At 44.8% G+C, this 19,039-nt stretch overlaps 1 protein-coding gene across 1 annotated transcript in view; it reads left to right on the top strand.

Annotated features, from left to right (window-relative positions):
- Nucleotides 1-19,039, top strand: part of LOC134611443 (glyoxylate reductase/hydroxypyruvate reductase-like) — a 76,052-nt gene that overhangs the window by 28,958 nt on the left and 28,055 nt on the right. Inside the window, exons 6-7 of the mRNA XM_063455328.1 lie at nucleotides 162-266; nucleotides 9,749-9,884. Coding sequence (XP_063311398.1) covers nucleotides 162-266; nucleotides 9,749-9,884 — 241 coding nt within the window. The remainder of the gene's footprint in view (nucleotides 1-161; nucleotides 267-9,748; nucleotides 9,885-19,039) is intronic.

The raw sequence follows: 19,039 nt of genomic DNA, 5'->3' as shown, positions 1-19,039 counted from the left end.
CCAGATCTTACCTCTAAACTAGCGCATAGTGCACTTGAGTTTATTTACAACTCTAGGCCTATAATGAGATGATATGTAGGTATTTAGTTATATGCCTAGAATTTCTTATTTCCCTGGGCCTATCTGATGATGTCCTTAAATCATTGACTTTGTTGTTAAAGGTGAAGCTATTGTTAACCGTTTGAAACCATTTGGAGTCCAGAAGTTTCTTTACAATGATGTAGCACCAAGAGAAGAATTAGCAGCAAAGATCTCTGCGGAATTTGGTAAGGAAACAATTACTTGTATTGTTTATAACGAGGCATTTTACTATTATTATTTTTGATAAACTAGAGTTTGCAATTTGATTATGAAAAAAGCACAGCGAGTTTTAGTAGTCTTATAAACTTATAAACCCCATGCCTTTATGCTGTTGATGAAAATATATGCAGCATAATTGGAAATTTCTACAAATATATATATATACGAAGCAAAAACCAAAAAGGTTTTGGTGTGGAAAAATTGTGATTGAAAAATTGTGATTGAAATGGCGCTACCATTTTCCCATGCATGCAGGGTTGTATTTAGCACTGAGCAGTATTTGTGTGTTTGAGTGTAAGCATGTTTTTGTATGGAGTATGTTTGTGTGAATGTAGGGGTGTGTTTGTATGTGGAGATGGCATTTAAATGCAAGTATGCATTTATGTGTAGTGTTGGTTTATGAATACACTGGTGTGTTTATATATAATTTTGTTGTTTAAAAAAAAGAGTTTGAATGCAGGTGTGTATTTGCGTGTAGTGTTGAATGCTGAGATGTATGCACAAATACACATGCACTGTCACACACACACACACTGTGATACACATACACACACAAACACTTGCAGATACACAGATATACACAATCATACAGATGCAGCTTTACAGACACATTTACACACACTGACACACACACATACGACACACAACCTGGCACACATGCAGACACACAGATGCACACACTGACACACACGCAGATACACTGACAACATACAGATACACAGACACACACAATGACAACATACAGACACACAGATACATAACCTGACAAATGCGGATACAAACACTGACACACATGCAGATACACACATTGGCTACATACAGATACATGCACAGGTATACACACTGGCACACACACACACACACACAGACACTGTGACAGACATACTGACACTGTGACAGACATACTGACACTGTGACAGACATACTGACACTGTGACAGACATACATACTGACACATACACAGACATACTGACTGGCACACCGACATACATACAGACATACAAACTGACACACACAGACATACTGACATACACACAGACATACATACTGACACACAGACATATACATACTGACACACACAGAAATACATACATACTGACACACACACAGACATACTGACACACACAAAGACATACAAACTGACACACAGACATATACTGACTGACATACATACTGACACACACACACAGACATACTGACACACACACAGACATACTGACACACAGACAGACACTCTTCAGTTTCCTACCTTTGAAAGAGGCTTCCTTCCCTGGGGTCCTGTGTGCTGGCTGGGGTAGTTGGGAGTCTGGCTCTGCTTGCTCCCCCTCCTCACTGTAACCTGGCTCAGCAGCCTCCCACGCGGCCCGATGTCTGTGAGGTGGGAGGAAGTGATTTGCGGATGTCACTTCCTCCCATTCAGCCGTTAAGCAAGGGCCCGGTCGCGCTGTTAAAGGGCCACAACGCCGACTGGACCCCTGCTGGAACATGCTCACTGGGTGGCCCTAAGGGTATGGGCCACCCGGTGGGCCCCCTTAGTGTGCGGGCCCCGGTGCAGCCGCAATACTAGCACCGCGGGCCCATTAGGTAGGGAAATATTTAAAAAAAAAAAAAAAATGTATTGCAGGCAGCGGGGCCCACGGGGCAGCTGCTTTGAGACCCCCATGAGTAACTGGGCCCAGGGCAGCTGCCCTGTTTGCCCCTTGTTAAAGACGGCCCTGATTGCAAAGGCCTGCCACAATGTTAATGTACCCTATTCTCAGCAGGTACTAATCTAGTAGCCTAATGCCTGCTCTTATCAGGTGAATCCACTTACTTGGGAAGTCCTTCCTTCTGGGACTCTCTGTAGGTCAAGGCTAAATAGGGGCCTGGAATGAGGCACCTGTTAGAACAGGGGTATGCAACCTTTTAGTAGTACGGTGCCAGAACAAGATCTTGAAATCCCTTGGTGTGTTGATCCTATTTTTTGTTGTTGTTGAAATGTATATGCTGCTGTATTGTGCTTGTGTTATTTATCGGTGCTGCAGTTGCTCTGTAAGATTGTATTGGTGTGTATGTGGGCTGTTATAGTGTATATGTTCAGGAGTAGTTTGTGGTATTGTGTATAATACCTATAAATGTGGGCTGCTTGTGGCATTGTGTGTTTGGAGGATATGTCACATTGTGTGTTTGGTGGTGTGTGTGTCAGGAATTTTATTCATTTATGACTGGCCTTTTAAGACGGCATGTAAGTAAACACCCCTTTGGTTATTTAAACTCCAATCTCCAACACCTCAGTGCACAATTAATGTGTTAATCTGACTGATTGCATCAACTTGCTTGCTGATCAATTGGATCACTCCTAGAGAGACCGTGTGTTCCATCACCGAACCCCTTCTGAACTCTCCTCTTCATACCCCTATATCTTTGATTACCTGGTTAACTAATTTGGACTGGCCTTGACTCTGTTTTTGGAATTTCTTTCAATACTGCTTGATTTCCTATTGAACGACCTCGGACTGGATAAAGGACATTGCTTATGGACTAACCCTGGACACATCACCTAAACTTCAATTTTCAAGGACTGTAAGTTTAACTCTCTGCTTTGCTGCCACATCAGTTTTTTTTTTTTTATATTGCATTTTCATACATAGATACTTACAACTTTATCATATTGTGGTGAGTAATATGTGGTACCAACAGTGGTCCAACTGTAATACGTTAACATTAACTGCGTGGTTAGGACAAATTATTTATGTATCTCCGCATTATACAGTTTAGAAGTAGGTTCAACTTGGGGATCTCTGTCATGTTGGTCTGTCTTTACGTGTGGTCTATGGTGGGGTGTTATCCCTCTATTCTTTGTCTATTTGTGGCTCTCCTTTTGGGTCTCGGTCATTGAGATGCTTGTGCGAAACTATTTACATTGTCTAACAGCGGTAGCTTGTCTGTGTGGTGCTTTGCTAGTGTGGGCCTTCCTTTATTTATTTAGGGGCTTTACATCTATCAGCTGTCTGCTGGCCTAGTGGTCTGTGTCCAGAATATATGTGTGTGGTGTGTGTGTCTCGCTCTCTCCATCTTTGGATTCAACCACTGTGAGTCTTTTACCCAGGGTGCCTAATTCCGCTTGCGTTGCCCACAGGTCCGCCTTCCATATTATATCCCTTTTTGTTGCCGGCGCGGAGTCTGTATCTGAGTCAGACTCACTGTTAGTGTAACTCGCCGGGGTATTCTCCACAGGTTGCTCCGCATCCCGTGATGCCTCTGAGGCTTTATCTTCACTCTGTGCTTCCGGCGCCATCTTGGGTGCCTCCCGCTGGACTGGCCTGTCAAATGATAGCCTGATATCAGGCATTTTGCTGGTCTCAGGTGCATGAATTGTTTTGTTCTTTCGCCCCATTAGGTCAGCTGTTGAGGGGTGGGTGTCTCTGTGTCTGTGGGAGCCATTTAGGTGAGTTATTCTCCCATTTTTTGAGTTTCTGTATAGGAGCTCCTCACAAGCACGTCTTGCCTGTTGCTCCGTTGGCCACGCCCCCCACTGCCACATCAGTTTGCCGTGCTGAAACTGCCTCAAGATAAAAAGTGAGTGGTTCTTATTTTTTTGTTTGGCATTTGTTAAAGAAAAAAACATGACAGTGTGCTTGTGTGGGGCTGCTTGTAGGGTTGTGTGCATGTCTGTGGATTGTCAGTGATGTAGTATGTTGTATTTGTGGGGACTGTGTGTTGGTTTGTGTGTGGGCTGTTTGTATTATTAGTATGAGGTGGTGACAGTCCGGATGAATAGGAAGGAGCCGGAAGGCTGCTTCCACGTCTACCTTCGCCATCAACGCCCCTCGCCCTGCTCTCCGAACCAACTCGACCGCGTGGTCGAATGATGCATACGATACGGAGCACAGGGCCGCGTCAATGTCATCATTTACTGAAGCCCCTTTCGGGTACGATAAATGATGGATCAAACGGAACTTGCCTGCTTCCTTCTTGGGGACCACCCTCAGCGGGGACACCCTCAAGTCCGACAACGGCGGGGATGCGTAAGGCCCTGCCATCCTACCCAGCTGCACCTCCTTCAGCAACTTGTCCCGCACCACCTCTGGGTGTTCCCTAACAGATTTGAGGTTAATACATAACCTCCCCAAGCCCCTACCCTGAAACGGTATGATAAACCCCTCCGTGAAACCTCTCCATAAAAACTCGGCGTCCTGTTGGCTAACGTACCGCTTTAGCCACGGTAGCATCTCGCCTACCTTCACCGGGGTTGCCCCCCGCAGCAGCGGAGGGGGCCGTTGCCCCACTGGCTCCCACTCCGGGTGCCGACTTACCTCTCTTGAAACACCGACTGGCTCCATGGGCCCCTCCGCAACCAGAGCATTCGTGTTTAAACCTGCACGACGTCCCCCATTTGCATTGGCCCTCATTGAAGAGCCAGCAGAAGCCCTTCGTTTGCTCGGCCGATGCAGGTCCCCCCAGGGTCCGCACCGGCCATCCCGTGAAAGGGCGCAGCCTTCTGCGCCATCATGAGCCGCATCCAGAGGGGAAGGTCCATTTGGTCCCACCTCATGCTGGGATTCGCCGCTAACCGTTGGCGGAATTGCTCGTCATACCTCCACCAGGCTACGCCTCCGTAAGTCCGGTACGCGTCCCCGATCCCATCGAGATAGCAGAAGAGTTGTGAGCATCGATCCGGGGACTTTTCCCCTATCACGCTGGCCAGGATACAAAAGGCCCTTAGCCAATTCCCAAATGTTTTGGGGATCTTCCAATACCTACGTTTTTTCTCTTCCTCTTCCTTCTTCGCATCCTTTTTGTCCTCCTCCTTCAAGTCCAAAAACTCTTCCAACGGGAGGAGGGAAAAAACCTCCACAAATTCTCCCTTCCAAATCTTCTCCTTGACTTCCAACTTCAAATGACAACCTAAGGGGCCCGAGAAAGACACGTGCACGTTTTGACGCGCAGCGTCGGTAATTTCACCCCCTACATCAGCTTTCTCCCCCGGCCTCTTACTTGATTCGGACACTGATAACCCAAGATCGCTACCCTGTGCGGGTCCCTCGGCCCTACCCGACGACCCTTGTCCCTTCTCACACGTCCACACTCTCCCAAACTGTGGTGAGGATACTTCCCCGCCCGCCCGTGAGTCTAAAAATGATTTTAAACAGTTCAACAATGTTCCTGCGTGTGGTGCATCAGTTGACTCACCGCCCGAGCCCTTAGCCGCGGAAGGCCGTGGGTTCGTCTCCCTTCCGTCCTCCACGCCTGGCTTCGGAGCATCCAATAGGCGCCGAATCCTGTCAGCCTGGCCCCGCCTCAGGACCGTAGGTGTAGTGCTGCGCGACCTGCAAGGAGAACGACACCTGGGTAGTTTTTCCGCATGTTCACATACCCGCCCTTCCTCCTTACGCTCCTGACCGTTGTCCTGCACCATGCCCCGTCCCACTGCCTGGCCCTCCCGGCCGTATGCGCTGCGCCGCTGACCTGGCGAGCTCCTGCCTGATGACCCAGACGCGCTGCGCTGTTACTCCTCCTCCTGTCCCCAGAAACTGATCTCCATCTACTACGCCTGCTTGTGGACCGGCTCCTCTCCCTGCCACTCCACCCTTCCGCCTGCCTCCTGTCACGCCTGGCACTGTAGCAGCGCTGCTCCCTGCTGAGATGCGTTCTAGGGTTGTGGGTAAGATCGAGCTGCCCCTGCGGCCCTCCCGTTCTCTCCGAACCCTTCCTTCCTCCATGCCCCAGGCTGACCCCTGTGACCGGTCCCTGTGCGCTGCCCCTGGCCCCCTTTGGGCTGCCATGTGAATTGTGGATTCCACCCGCCGTTCCTGGTGCCCTAAGTCCCCCACAGCTGTGGGCCCCGCTTGCCCCAAGGTACCTGGCTGGGTGGACCTGCCATCTGTGCCCCTAGTGCTGATCCTGGCCCCACTATTGACCGCCCCCGGTGTGTCCCTGTTCTCAGAGGCTCCCCCTGCCATCAGGGGGACAGCCTGGTCTCCAGAGGCCTCCTCCCTGCCCGGCCCCAGCGCCGGCTCCTGACTCACCGGGCCGCATCCTCTCACTGCTCCCTCCATCCGTTCCGCTCTGGGTCCCGGCCTCCGCCGTGATTGTCCTGCCAGCCGCCTTCCGGCGGGGCGCACACCGCGTGGCAGGCCGCGGCCTGGCTGCTGCTCGCGCCCGACCGGCACCGCGTCGAACAGACGGTGCCGGCCGCGTCTCCTCCACTCCGCTTCGGCCCGCGACCACCTCCAGGGCCCTTCCAGCCTCCGCCGTCTGCCGACTTCGGGCTCCACGCCTGGGCTCAGTCGCTGGGGCGGTCTGGCCCTCCTCACGGAACGCCGTGCTGCCGCCGCAGGGGGTGTGGGGGGGGAACCGGAGCCCCCAGTTGCTCGTGAAGCCAGGCCATTCCTCTGTCCCTCACAGCAGCTCTCACTCCTTCCAGGATCTCCTCCAGCGACGCCATGACCTGAAAGAAAAAGGAAAAAACCAACACAGACCTGCCAATAACAATTAACAGGTAAGTGAAGGTTCTGTTAAAATGTCCCCTACTCTAAAATGGCTGCTTAATATACTCCCTATTCTTCCAACCCCTTTTTTTTTTAGATAAACACACCCCTTTATCTAGTAACTCCCCTGCCTACTCCCTGGCTCTGTCAAGGCCCACTCCCCTGACTCCGCTGTTCCATGGGCTTCATGAACTCCTGGAAGCGATCTGCAGTACTTGATCACACTAACAGAATGTCAATATATCACTCTATAGTTCTCCGTGTTCACCAAATTAGACTCCCACCACCAACCCAGATGTAAGTTGGCACGGTGGGAGGACAAGGTTTACCTATAGCAATACCCTTGAATTGCTGGTAAAATTGAAAATTAAGTTCCTTGTAACTATGAAGCATAATAAATTGATGACTATTTCTGTGTGGATCAAAAGCAATGCTTAGAAGTAAATGTGTATGAAGGCCAGTTCTAGTTTGTGTGAAATTGAATGGTACAGGGATTCAACAGCCAAACTGCACAAAATGTATTGTTCAACATCCTTCCACATACACACTTGTATTCTGTATCAATGGGTGGCCACACAAATATGGGAGTAGAGCCCTCAGTTTCACAGAGCTCCTTTGTGCAACTCACTGCCATTAAAAATGCCTATCAACAGGGCCGTCTTTAAGGAGGGGCAAAAAGGGCAGCTGCCCTGGGCCCAGTTACTCCTGGGGGCCCTAAGGCAGCTACCCCACGGGCCCCCTGCAGCACCTGAGGTAATCAGGGGCCACAGCCCTTTAATACTGCTCCGGACCGGGGCCCTGTAATATGTGGGTTGGCTGAATACATACTCACAGCTAGCCTCCTCACACACTGCCCTGTGATCCCTTTTCTTCTCCGTGGCATGCTGGGAGGAAGTGAGGTCAGATCGCTTCCTCCTCAGTGCCGCTGGGGAGGGGGCACACACCACATGGAGGAGAAAGAAGCATTGTGGGGGAGAGGGACTGAGAAAGCTGATGGCAGACTCCCATCAGCCTGGGCCAGCAAGCTCTCACTGGACCCCAGGGAAACCACCCCTCTGTACCCAAAAGGTAAGGAAACAGGAGGGTGGCTAAATATTGTTTGTTTTTTGATTTGCTTATTTCTGATATCACTTTTATTCATGTGTTGGTGTTTGTAATGTAACACACAGGGAATAAGTACATGTTAAAAATCCTAGAAGAACCTGGCAGTTCCCTATTAAATATAAATGTAAAAAGTATTTATTTTAACATATTATTGCATCAAGTGTTATCAAAAGCTGTACACCATTTCCAAATGTCACTTTTGCCAAATTCTGGACCATGGTATGTAAGAACAGAGTTGAGACATTATATTGGCCAAGGTTGCTGGGAGTTGCTGTCCAAGAGCTGCTAGAAGGCAGAGATTAAAATATGTAAATGTACACATATGTGTGTGTGTGTGGGGGGGGATATGGCTGTGTTTGTGTCCTTGTGTGTATCTGGCTGTGTTTGTGTCAGTGTGTGTATCTGGCTGTGTTTTTCTGTGTGTCAGTGTTTCTGTGTGTATGTATACCTGGGTATGTGTACTTGTGTGCCAGTGTGTATGTGTATCTGTGTGTGTGTTTGTGTGTATGTATGTGTCGGTGTGTGTAAGTGTGCATCTGAGTGTGTGGTAATGCATACATCCCAGCATTTTAATGCCAACACAAATACACTCCTATATTCCATCTCTAGCACTGTACACATATAGACCCCTGCATTTATACCTTTATGTATGTGTGTATCTGAGTGTGTGTGTACATACCTGTGTCAGTGTGTGTGTGTGTGTGTGTGTGTATCTCTGTGTGTGGATGTGCCAGTGTGTGTGTGTATCAAAGTGCTTGTATCTGTTTGTCAAAGGGTGTGTATCTGAGTGTGTGTGTATGTATGTGCCAGTATGTGTCAAGTTGTGAGCATGTGTCAGTGTGCTTATGTGTGTATCTGCGTGTTAATGTGTATATGTATATGTGTTATAGAAAGCACACAACATGCAAACAAAGCCCTGCAAACACAAACATTCCATACAAACACACCAGTTTGCTGAAACACCAATACTACACACAAATGTACATATGCATTTAAAGCACAACTCTACATCCAAACACCCCCCTGCATGCAAATACAAACATTACATGCAAACACATTCCTGTATTACAATGCTAAAATAATATACAAACACCAACTCTACACACAACAGTACACCTGCATTTAAAAGCCAACACTACAGACAATCACACATCCCTGCATTCAAACGCAAACACTACACACAAGTGCACCACTGCATTCCAATGGTAACAGTACATACAAATACACCCCTACATGTACACATACACTCTGTACAATAACATGCTGACATTCAATTGCACAAACACTGCTCAAAAATACAACCTTGCAAGGATGGTAGATCCCCACCTGGCATAGCATCGCAGGAGTTGTATGACAGATGGGGATCTGTCTTTTCTTTACTCTTGTGCTACAGGGCAGGCCTGGATTTTTTTTTGCATCAAGGCACTCTCTACATTAGTTTCGCCTCTAGGTTGGGGTGGAGGGAGTGATTGCATGCCCAGGGGGCCCAAGCAGATGCTTGCCCAGGGTCCAATCAATATTAAAGACGGCCCTGCCTATCAATACTCAAGTATTACAATATGTTTGGTGTGCCCCAGGGTATCATGACTGGTATGTCTACCTCAGTATAGATTGTCTTAATGGTACTCCTTTTTTCCCTCTATTGGTCGGTTTTCACTTGATCTGTGGGGAGGGGGAGGGGGTGGGGGGAGTTAGTAGCTGTCCTCTAACTAATCAATCATTTTTGCTTGAACAGAGGATGCAGCCCATATGATTTGACAGATCTCTGGTCCATCATGGCAAACTTAAAAATCTAAGCTAAAGTAGCGAAATTGACTATAATATTGCTAAATCACTTCAACAGCAAGCAGTTACTCTTTCTTTCCATTTGACAGTTTCCTTGGACGAGTTGGCTAAACAATCTGATTTTATTATGGTGTGCTGTGCTCTGACCTCAGAAACAATGGGAATATGTAACAAAAATCTCTTCTCCAAAATGAAAAGGAATGCTATATTTATTAACACCAGCAGGTATGATCACATTTATACTATTTAGAAATAAGAAGGGAAAGTATTTGAACAGCACCAAAACAAAGTGCATCTTGCACCATCAAAGTATCTGCTCCACAGTAAATGGAATATATTTTCTATATATGTTTTTATAATACTGCTATGAGGTAGAAAGAGACCTCTCAGCAACATTAGGTATCCAGAATCACCAGTCAGGACAGGACTGAGTCCATGCCATGCCCAGACTGCCCTGATACATTTTTTTACCCAGACATTCTTGTGACACTTACCAATCTCTACATCCTCTCTTAGAATGGTCCAACTCTGGTGCCTCTTACAAATAATGAGGCAGCAGCCTAATATGTCCAGTATCTATGGAAGTTTGCAAAAGGCATAGGTATGAATGTGGGATGGTACCATCATATTTACAAATAAACATAGTTTGCCACACCAAGGGCCCTCTACAGTAATTTTTATGATCCTGTAGGTCTCAAGCTTGAGTATTTCCACTATACTGTGTATTAAGTGTACTCTTAGGTCTCAGTTCCACCAGTACCAAGTATTCAAGCATAGGCTTTTGCATCTTTTGCTGCCAAGTCCTATTTTGCAAAGCATAGGCTGTGCACTACCCTGAACCATGTCTGACTAGTATTTCTACTTAATTGACTGCTGAGAATATATACTGAACCTGCACCCTCATTAGGTAAGACTTAACATGCTTAACATGTAAGTGTCCTGATGCCTCTGTTGGGCTTATTATAGTTAGGAAGTTAGTAGCCTCACTTTAAAAATTACTCTTATTCCATTAACTGGCATTATTATTGTCAACGTAATTTTTGGTGTACTGTCAATACGACTAGTTTTGTCTGCTAATAATGCTTATGTTATGTCACCTTCACCAGCAAGAGTCTCCACCAGTTAGGAGACTCATCATTCTGAGCTACAGTAAACTGGTTTTATCCCACAAACCTTTGTTCATGACTGATTTATGGGACAAGTACTAATCTTCTACATGATAAGAATTGAACGTTCAATACACTCATAGCAGACATACTGCAGCTGCTATCAGTTTGTACACGGTACATTTTGCAATTTTGTCAACTGCACCTTATTTGAGTTTACTAAGTTTGTGTTAAACATTTTACAATATATTCAGAACAAAGTAGAGTATGTCATAATAATAATTATTATAATAATAAAAAGCAACACATCCGTCTGTCAGGAACAGTCAGAGAAGCATTAGCAAGGTAAAAGAGTCAGCACTCTTAACAGGCCAAATAATGAGAGACAGTATAGCTGTATTACTGGACTTTAGAGTGGCCAGGATTAACATAACGCAGGACCCAGAGAGTGACAGGATCAAACTAGAGAAATGCTTTAGGCCAGAGAGGAACACAAAGCGATAGAAAATAAACAGCAAAACATAGTCAAAGAGGCCACGGTCAGGAATACAGGCTGGAATGTCTCAGTGAACAAGCTGGGTCTTGTTCAGGGTAGTCATACAAACCATCCAAGAAAAGCTATAGGATAAGCTGGGTCAATAACAGGAACTCAATACATGACAAACACACTAAAGATTTCAGAGCAGCCTGCAGGTCCTCTTTAAACAGATCCTATAGTGCCAGGAAAACAAAGCCGTTTCCCTAGCACTATAGGGTTAATAGGTCGCCCTCTCCCTCGGGCACCCCCTCCCACGGGGCTAAAGGGGTTAAAACCCCTTCGGCCACTTACCTGAATCCAGTGCCGATGTCCCTTGGTGCTGGGCCAGGGTTCGCCCACGCTCCTCCCCCGCCGACATCAGCCGGTGGGGAGACCTAATGCTCATGCGCGGCATAGCCGCGCGCATTAGACCTCCCCATATGCTTTCCTATGGGGGAAATCTGAGACTGAGGGTCCAAAGGTCCATTTGGATTCCGGAAGCGCTCCCCCAGTCATTGTGGGCAGACTTAGAACTGCAATATACACATTGCAGTTCTCTGGATCTGCAATGTTTTACATTGCAGCACTAAGTGCAATAGGTACACAGCACCCAGACCACTACAATTAGCTGAAGTGGTCTGAGTGCCTAGAGGATGTCCTGTACCTGATTGGCTCAGCTTCCTGGGGGAAAGGCAGCACACGTGTTACCCACAGGTATCCTACAAAATAAACAATGAATGTGATCAAAGTAGGTGAGAAGTAACCACTTCCTGGAATCTTCCTAGGAGGGCAGGTTCTATTGCAGGGCTAGACAACCTATGGCACGTGTGCCATTCACGGCACTCAAGGTGTCTTTGCACGGCACTCAAGGCTGCCAGAGTCAAACAGGCTCTGGCCTATCAGGAGTCCCAGTGAAACGTCAGATATCTGCTAATACGAAATGGTGGTGCAGGAAAATCCTCAATTTATGCATTGCAGCATGTAGAGGAAGTGAACTCAGATAATTTCCTCCCAGCACTTGTGAATGGGAATCCACACTGGAGTAGAGCAGCCCACAGCTGCTGTTGCAGCTCCTGTCCTTGAACTGTACCTGGCCATCATGGTCCCCACTGGAGTAACACACAATCATACACACAATCCGCACAAATGCAGCACAACTAACAATCCACATACATGCACACAACCCCACATGCAGGCTCTTACATATAATACCCAAACAGCGCCACACATACACACACTGAGCCCCTGCAGTCCAGCCCCTTTTCACAGATATCGTTATTTCAATTTTGGCCATATTTTCACTGAATTAAATGGCTGAGAGCATCAGCTGAGGCTTTAACCCATGAATTTTGTCAATATACAAATGAAATAGCTCTTACTAATGTGGAAGTAGGGAATCCCACTTTAGTAACTTATTTGAATAGAGGCCAAGCCAAGCACCTTGGATTGACCCAGGTAATTATCAAACCATTCAAAATGGTTTGACACGTAAAAGTGAGATTATGTCAAAAGGCTTCTGGTACTAGAACTACTCCAGAGAGCTTAGAATGTCCCTTTAAGTGTAGCAGGCTGTGGGTTACATCATATGCCAAGAATTTATAAGAGGAACATATTTTTGCTAAAAATGTAATCAAACAATTTGCTAAGATCTCACAGGGACGCTCCAGACCCCTCAAGCACTTTAGCTTGCTTAAGCACTTTAACGTATGTCCTCTTTTTCATTTTACAAAAAGTTCTGATTTCAATAGAAAATGCACTTTTATAAATTAAAGGGACACTATAGTCACCAGAACAACTACAGCTTATTGAATTTGTTCTGGTGAGTAGAATCATTACCTTCAGGCTTTTTACTGTAAACACTGTCTTTTTAGAGAAAATGCAGTGTTTACATTACAGCCTAGTGATAACTTCACTGGCCACTCCTCAGATGGCTGTTAGAGATCCTTCCTGGGTCATGGCTGCCTAAAATGCATCCAAACATTCAGTATCTCCTCCCTCTGCATGCAGACACTGAACGTTCCTCATAGAGATGCATTGATTCAATGCATCTCTATGAGGAGATGCTGATTGGCCAGGGCTGTGTTTGAATTGTGCTGGCTCTGCCCCTGATTTGCCTCTTTGTCAGTCTCAGCCAATCCTATGGGGAAGCATTGTGATTGGATCAGGCTACCACTTCTGCTGATGTCAGCAGGTAATGGTCAGGTCTAAAGTAAACAAAGCCAGCAGCTGCAGACTTGAATACAAGTAAGATTTTGCTATATTTAGGGAGGCATGAGGTGACCAGGGGGGCTAGATGGTGGTTTTAACACTATACATGTTTGTGTTCCTGACCCTATAATGCTCCTTTAACTTTGTTACAGCCACTGGCTGTCGATTAGACAACCGGTTACATAGTTACATAGCTGAAAAGAGACTTGCGTCCATCAAGTTCAGCCTTCCTCACATATGCTTTTGCTGTTGATCCAAAAGAAGGCAAAAAACCCAGTCTGAAGCGCTTCCAATTTTGCAACAAACTAGGAAAAAATTCCTTCTTGACCCCGAAATAGCAGTCAGATGTCTCCTTGGATCAAGCAGCTATTACCCCACTACTTAGAAATTATATCCCTTTATGTTATGTTTTTGCAAGTATTTATCCAATTGCAGTTTAAACATCTGTATAGACTGACAAAACCACCTCTTCAGGCAATGAATTCCATATCCTTATTGCTCTTACTGTAAAAAAAAACTTTTCTTTGCCTTAGATGAAATCTCCTTTCTTCAAGCCTAAATGTGTGACCTTGTGTCCTATCTATAGCCCTGGTTATGAATAGATTTACAGATAATGGTTTGTACTGGCCCCGAATATATTTGTATAATGTTATCATATCCCCTCTCAGGCGCCGTTTTTCCAAACTGAAGAGATTTACATTTTTAACCTTTCTTCATAAATGCTCCATTCCTTTTATCAATTTTGTAGCTCGTCTCTGCACTTTTTCTAATGCCATGATATCTTTCTTTAGAACAGGTGTCCAAAGTGCACAGCATATTCAAGGTGTGGTCTTACCAGCGATTTATAAAGAGGCAAAATTACATTTTCATCTCGAGAATTTATGCCCCCATTTTATACATGACAAAACCTTACTGGCCTTAGCAACGGCAGATTGACATTGCATATTGGTGCCTAATTTGTTGTCTATAACAATTCCCAAATCCTTCTCGTGTGTGGTTATCCCTAGTTCACTACCATTTAGGGTGTAAATTGCGTGTGCATTCTTAACCCCGAAGTGCATAACTTTGCATTTTTCTACGTTAAATTTCATCTGCCATTTTAGTGCCCAGTCCCCCAATCTATCCAAATCCCTCTGCAGCAAGGCAATATCCTGTAGGGATCGACCGATTATCGGTTTTACCGATATTATCGGCCGATATTCTGTATGTTCGGCAATATCGGTATCGGCCAATATAGCTACCGATATTGCCGATAATACCTCCTAGGACCGCCGGGCTCATTATAAGCCTGGCGGTCCTGGGGGGTCCGGCAGCAAGCGCTGACTTACCTTGCCAGCAGCTCCATGTCTAAATCTCGCAAGACCCGCGGCCGCAGAGCGTTGCCACGGGTTACCATGGCAACGCTCCGCGCGGCACTAAGGGCCGCGAGATTTAGACATGGAGCTGCAGGAGCTGCTGGCAAGGTAAGTCAGCGCTTGCTACCGAACCCCCACAGTACTTAACAAACCACCGGACCACCAGGGAGTACTATATCCCCCCTCCCTGGTAAGAAGCAGGGAGGGGGGACTAAAAGAAACAAAAAAAACACACCATTTAAATATTAAAATAAAATACAAATAATTAACATAAAAAAATCCCCCCCCCCATTTTACACAAATTAAATCACTACACAAACACACACACTGCATTACAAACATACACATACACACTACACAAACATACACACTACACAAACTGCATTACATACATACACACTGCATTACATACACACACTACACAAACACACTGCATTATATACACACACTACACAAACACACTGCATTATATACACACACTACACAAACACACTGCATTATATACACACACTACACAAACACACTGCATTATATACACACACTACACAAACACACTGCATTATATACACACACTACACAAACACACTGCATTATATACACACACTACACAAACACACTGCATTATATACACACACTACATTATATACACACGCTACACAAACACACTGCATTATATACACACGCTACACAAACACACACTGCATTATATACACACGCTACACAAACACACACTGCATTATATACACACGCTACACAAACACACACTGCATTCACTATACACGCTACACAAACACACACTCTGCATTCACTATACACGCTACACAAACACACACTCTGCATTCACTATACACGCTACACAAACACACACTCTGCATTCACTATACACGCTACACAAACACACACTCTGCATTCACTATACACACTACACAAACACACACTCTGCATTCACTATACACACTACACAAACACACACTGCATCCACAACACACACAGCTCCCCTGTCTAAATACACTTCATCCACTACATGTGGCATGTTTATTTTGTGCATTTACCGTTAGAAATTGTTTAATTTTTCAAAATGGTAAATGTACAGAATATCGGCAAGTTATCGGCTTGAAAGTTCACAGATTATCGGTATCGGTATCGGCTCTAAAAAATCAATATCGGTCGATCCCTAATATCCTGCTCACATTTTATTACTTTACAAAGTTTTGTGTCATCTGCAAACACTGATACATGGCTTTCAATGCCCATTTCAAGATCATTTATAAATATGTTAAATAGAAGCGGTCCCAAAACAGAACCCTGAGGGACACCACTTACCACATTTGTCCAACTTGAAAATGTACCATTTATGTCAACTCGCTGTGCTCTATCCTTAAGCCAATGTTCTACCCAAGAACAAGAATATTCATCTAGACCAATTTCTTTTAGTTTGAAGACTAACCTATTGTGAGGAACCGTATCAAATGCCTTGACAAAATCCAAGTAGATCACATCCACTGCAACACCCTGATCTATACTTTTACTTACTTCTTCGTAGAATGCAATTAGGTTAGTTTGACATGACCTATGTTTCATAAAACCATGCTGATTATTGCTAATAACAAAGTTCTTCCCAATGAATTCCTGAATATTATCCCTTAATAGCCCTTCAAATATTTTCCCAGTCACAGGAGTTAAGCTCACAGGTCTATAATTTCCAGGCAAGGATTTTAAGCCCTTTTTAAATATAGGAACGACATCTGCCTTCCGCCAATCCTCCGGTACTGTCATGCCTTAATTATAATATCCCCTTACTTCCTGGTTCCACGGAGCTTAGCCACACCTCTTTATGACCCGGTCTCCCTATTTAATCTGACCGCACCAGCTGATCGACGCTGGATTAATGAACTACGTTCCGTACTCACGAACCGGCAGCAACATCGTTGTGAAAGCCTGCTGTTACCGGACCGGACTGGAAGACTTCAAGTTCCCTTCACCTTTCCTCATCCACGGCTAAAGCTGAACTCTATCCATGCAGGATAAACCGCCTCTGAGGAAATCTCGGGAACCAGTGTTCTATGTGCCGGAAGCTAAGTAAAACCTCTGTGATAAGCGTTGCATCTCAAAGCTGTTATTTCCTGTCTCCAAAGTCCTTCGTTAAAGCCAACCGTTACAGCTAACTTCAATTCATACTTGTCTCAGTTAGCTGCATCTATCTTACTTCAGTTAAAGTCTATGGAACAGCTATTGTAACTTCTTATCACCTAATCAATTAATACAACTAAAGGACTCTTGCTGCTTCAGTTATCGTTTACTACTTAAAGCTACAGTGCATATAATTGTGGACTTCAGTTATCATTTACTACTTAAAGCTACAGTACCTGTAAATTGGAATTAAAGTCAATACCATTTACTTTCTATAATAAATATTCGAACTATAAGAAATCTGCAGTTGTGTTCCTTCATAATAAATGTTTAAACGTGACAGATTAATCCAGCCTTTGTAATGGATCCAGCAGATTTCGATTCTACTATAACTACGTTGAATCAAAGAGTTGATACACTAGCCCAAGGTGTTCAAGACCTGCAAGTTACTAACGAAAGAATTCTCACTTATGTCAGAGATCTACAAACTCATACTCCTCATACTATTCTGCACTCGGCTAGTGATCCTGCTGTGTGTAACCCTGAAATATTCTCTGGAGATCGTTCAAAATACAGGGAGTTCCTCAACTCCTGCAAATTGTTAATTGCTTTGAAACCTCGATCCTACCCTACAGAAAGAACTAAAGTTTGTTCGGTTATCTCCTTTCTAAGAGGTGAACCTATGTCATGGGCCCATTCCTTTCTGGAAAACGATGACCCCATCCTAGATTCACTGGATGAATTTTTTGAAGCCATGTCTCTCCTCTATGAAGATCCTAACAAACAAGCTACAGCTGATTTAACAATCAGAACACTACAGCAAAGAAATAGACCCGTTGAAGATTATATTGCTGAATTCAAAAGATGGGCTGTAGAAACGCAATGGAATGACATCACATTGCGCAACCAATTTCGAATTGGGTTATCTGAAGCTGTAAAAGACGAATTATCTAGAACAGAACTTCCTACTACTTTGAACGCTCTAATTCACTTATCAATCAGCATTGACAGAAGATTAAGAGAAAGAAAGGCAGAAAAAGCCCTTTTACATTCTAAAGACCGCAAACCTTTCACTCCCTCAAAAGCTCCAGAAAAGACTTCCTTACCAAGTGAACCTATGGAAATAGGGGTAATACGAAGTCCTCTTACTCCTGCAGAGAAGAACCGAAGACGTCAATTAAACCTATGCATGTATTGTGCCTCTCAAGATCATCTGGTTTCTGATTGTCCTTTATTAAAACGGACAAAGGCCGGTAGACAAGCTTATACCTCTGCTATCTTCAGTGCACTCCCTTCAACATCGACCAATCCGTTCTTAACTGTATCCCTTGTATTACAGTGGGATAAGGTGAGAATTGTGACTGAAGCTCTCATCGATTCTGGTGCACATGGAGTATTCATCGATTCAACCTTTGTAACAAAGAATAGAATTCCTTGTGTTCAAAAAGCTAATTCTGTTCCTATTAAAGTGATTGACGGCTCCTTTATCTCCTCGGGACCGATTCTTCATGAAACCATCCCTCTAAAGGTAACCACAAATCACATCCATACTGAATTTCTAGTATTTGATGTTATTCCGTCACCTCTCTATCCCGTTATAATAGGGATCAACTGGTTAAGGAACCACAACCCTCAAATTTCTTGGTCTCCTTTCTCTATCACCTTTAACTCACATTATTGTAAGGAAACATGTTTACAGCAAATTCCTATTCTTCAAATCTCTAAAGAACCAACCATACCTTCTTGTTATTCAGACTTTTCAGATGTCTTCAGTAAAAAAGAAGCTGAAACGCTCCCGCCTCATCGTTCCTACGATTGTCCTATAGACCTCATACCTGGTGCCCCAGTACCATTTGGGCACATCTACCCTCTCTCTGAGGCTGAACTACAAATTATCAAAGAACATTTCTACAAACCGTCCATCAAAGAAGTTAAGTTCTCTTTTTCTTGGTCCTTTTCCAATACTATCGATTATCAACCGTAATGTTGTTAAATTGAAACTTCCACCAACTTTAAAGCTACATCCTGTTTTTCATGTGTCCTTGCTGAAGCCTCATCATCCTG

Source organism: Pelobates fuscus, chromosome 5 (assembly GCF_036172605.1).
Source record: "Pelobates fuscus isolate aPelFus1 chromosome 5, aPelFus1.pri, whole genome shotgun sequence".
Taxonomy (NCBI): domain Eukaryota; kingdom Metazoa; phylum Chordata; class Amphibia; order Anura; family Pelobatidae; genus Pelobates; species Pelobates fuscus.
The sequence above is the reverse complement of the archived record's forward strand: the minus strand, read 5'-3'. Positions and strand labels throughout refer to the sequence as shown.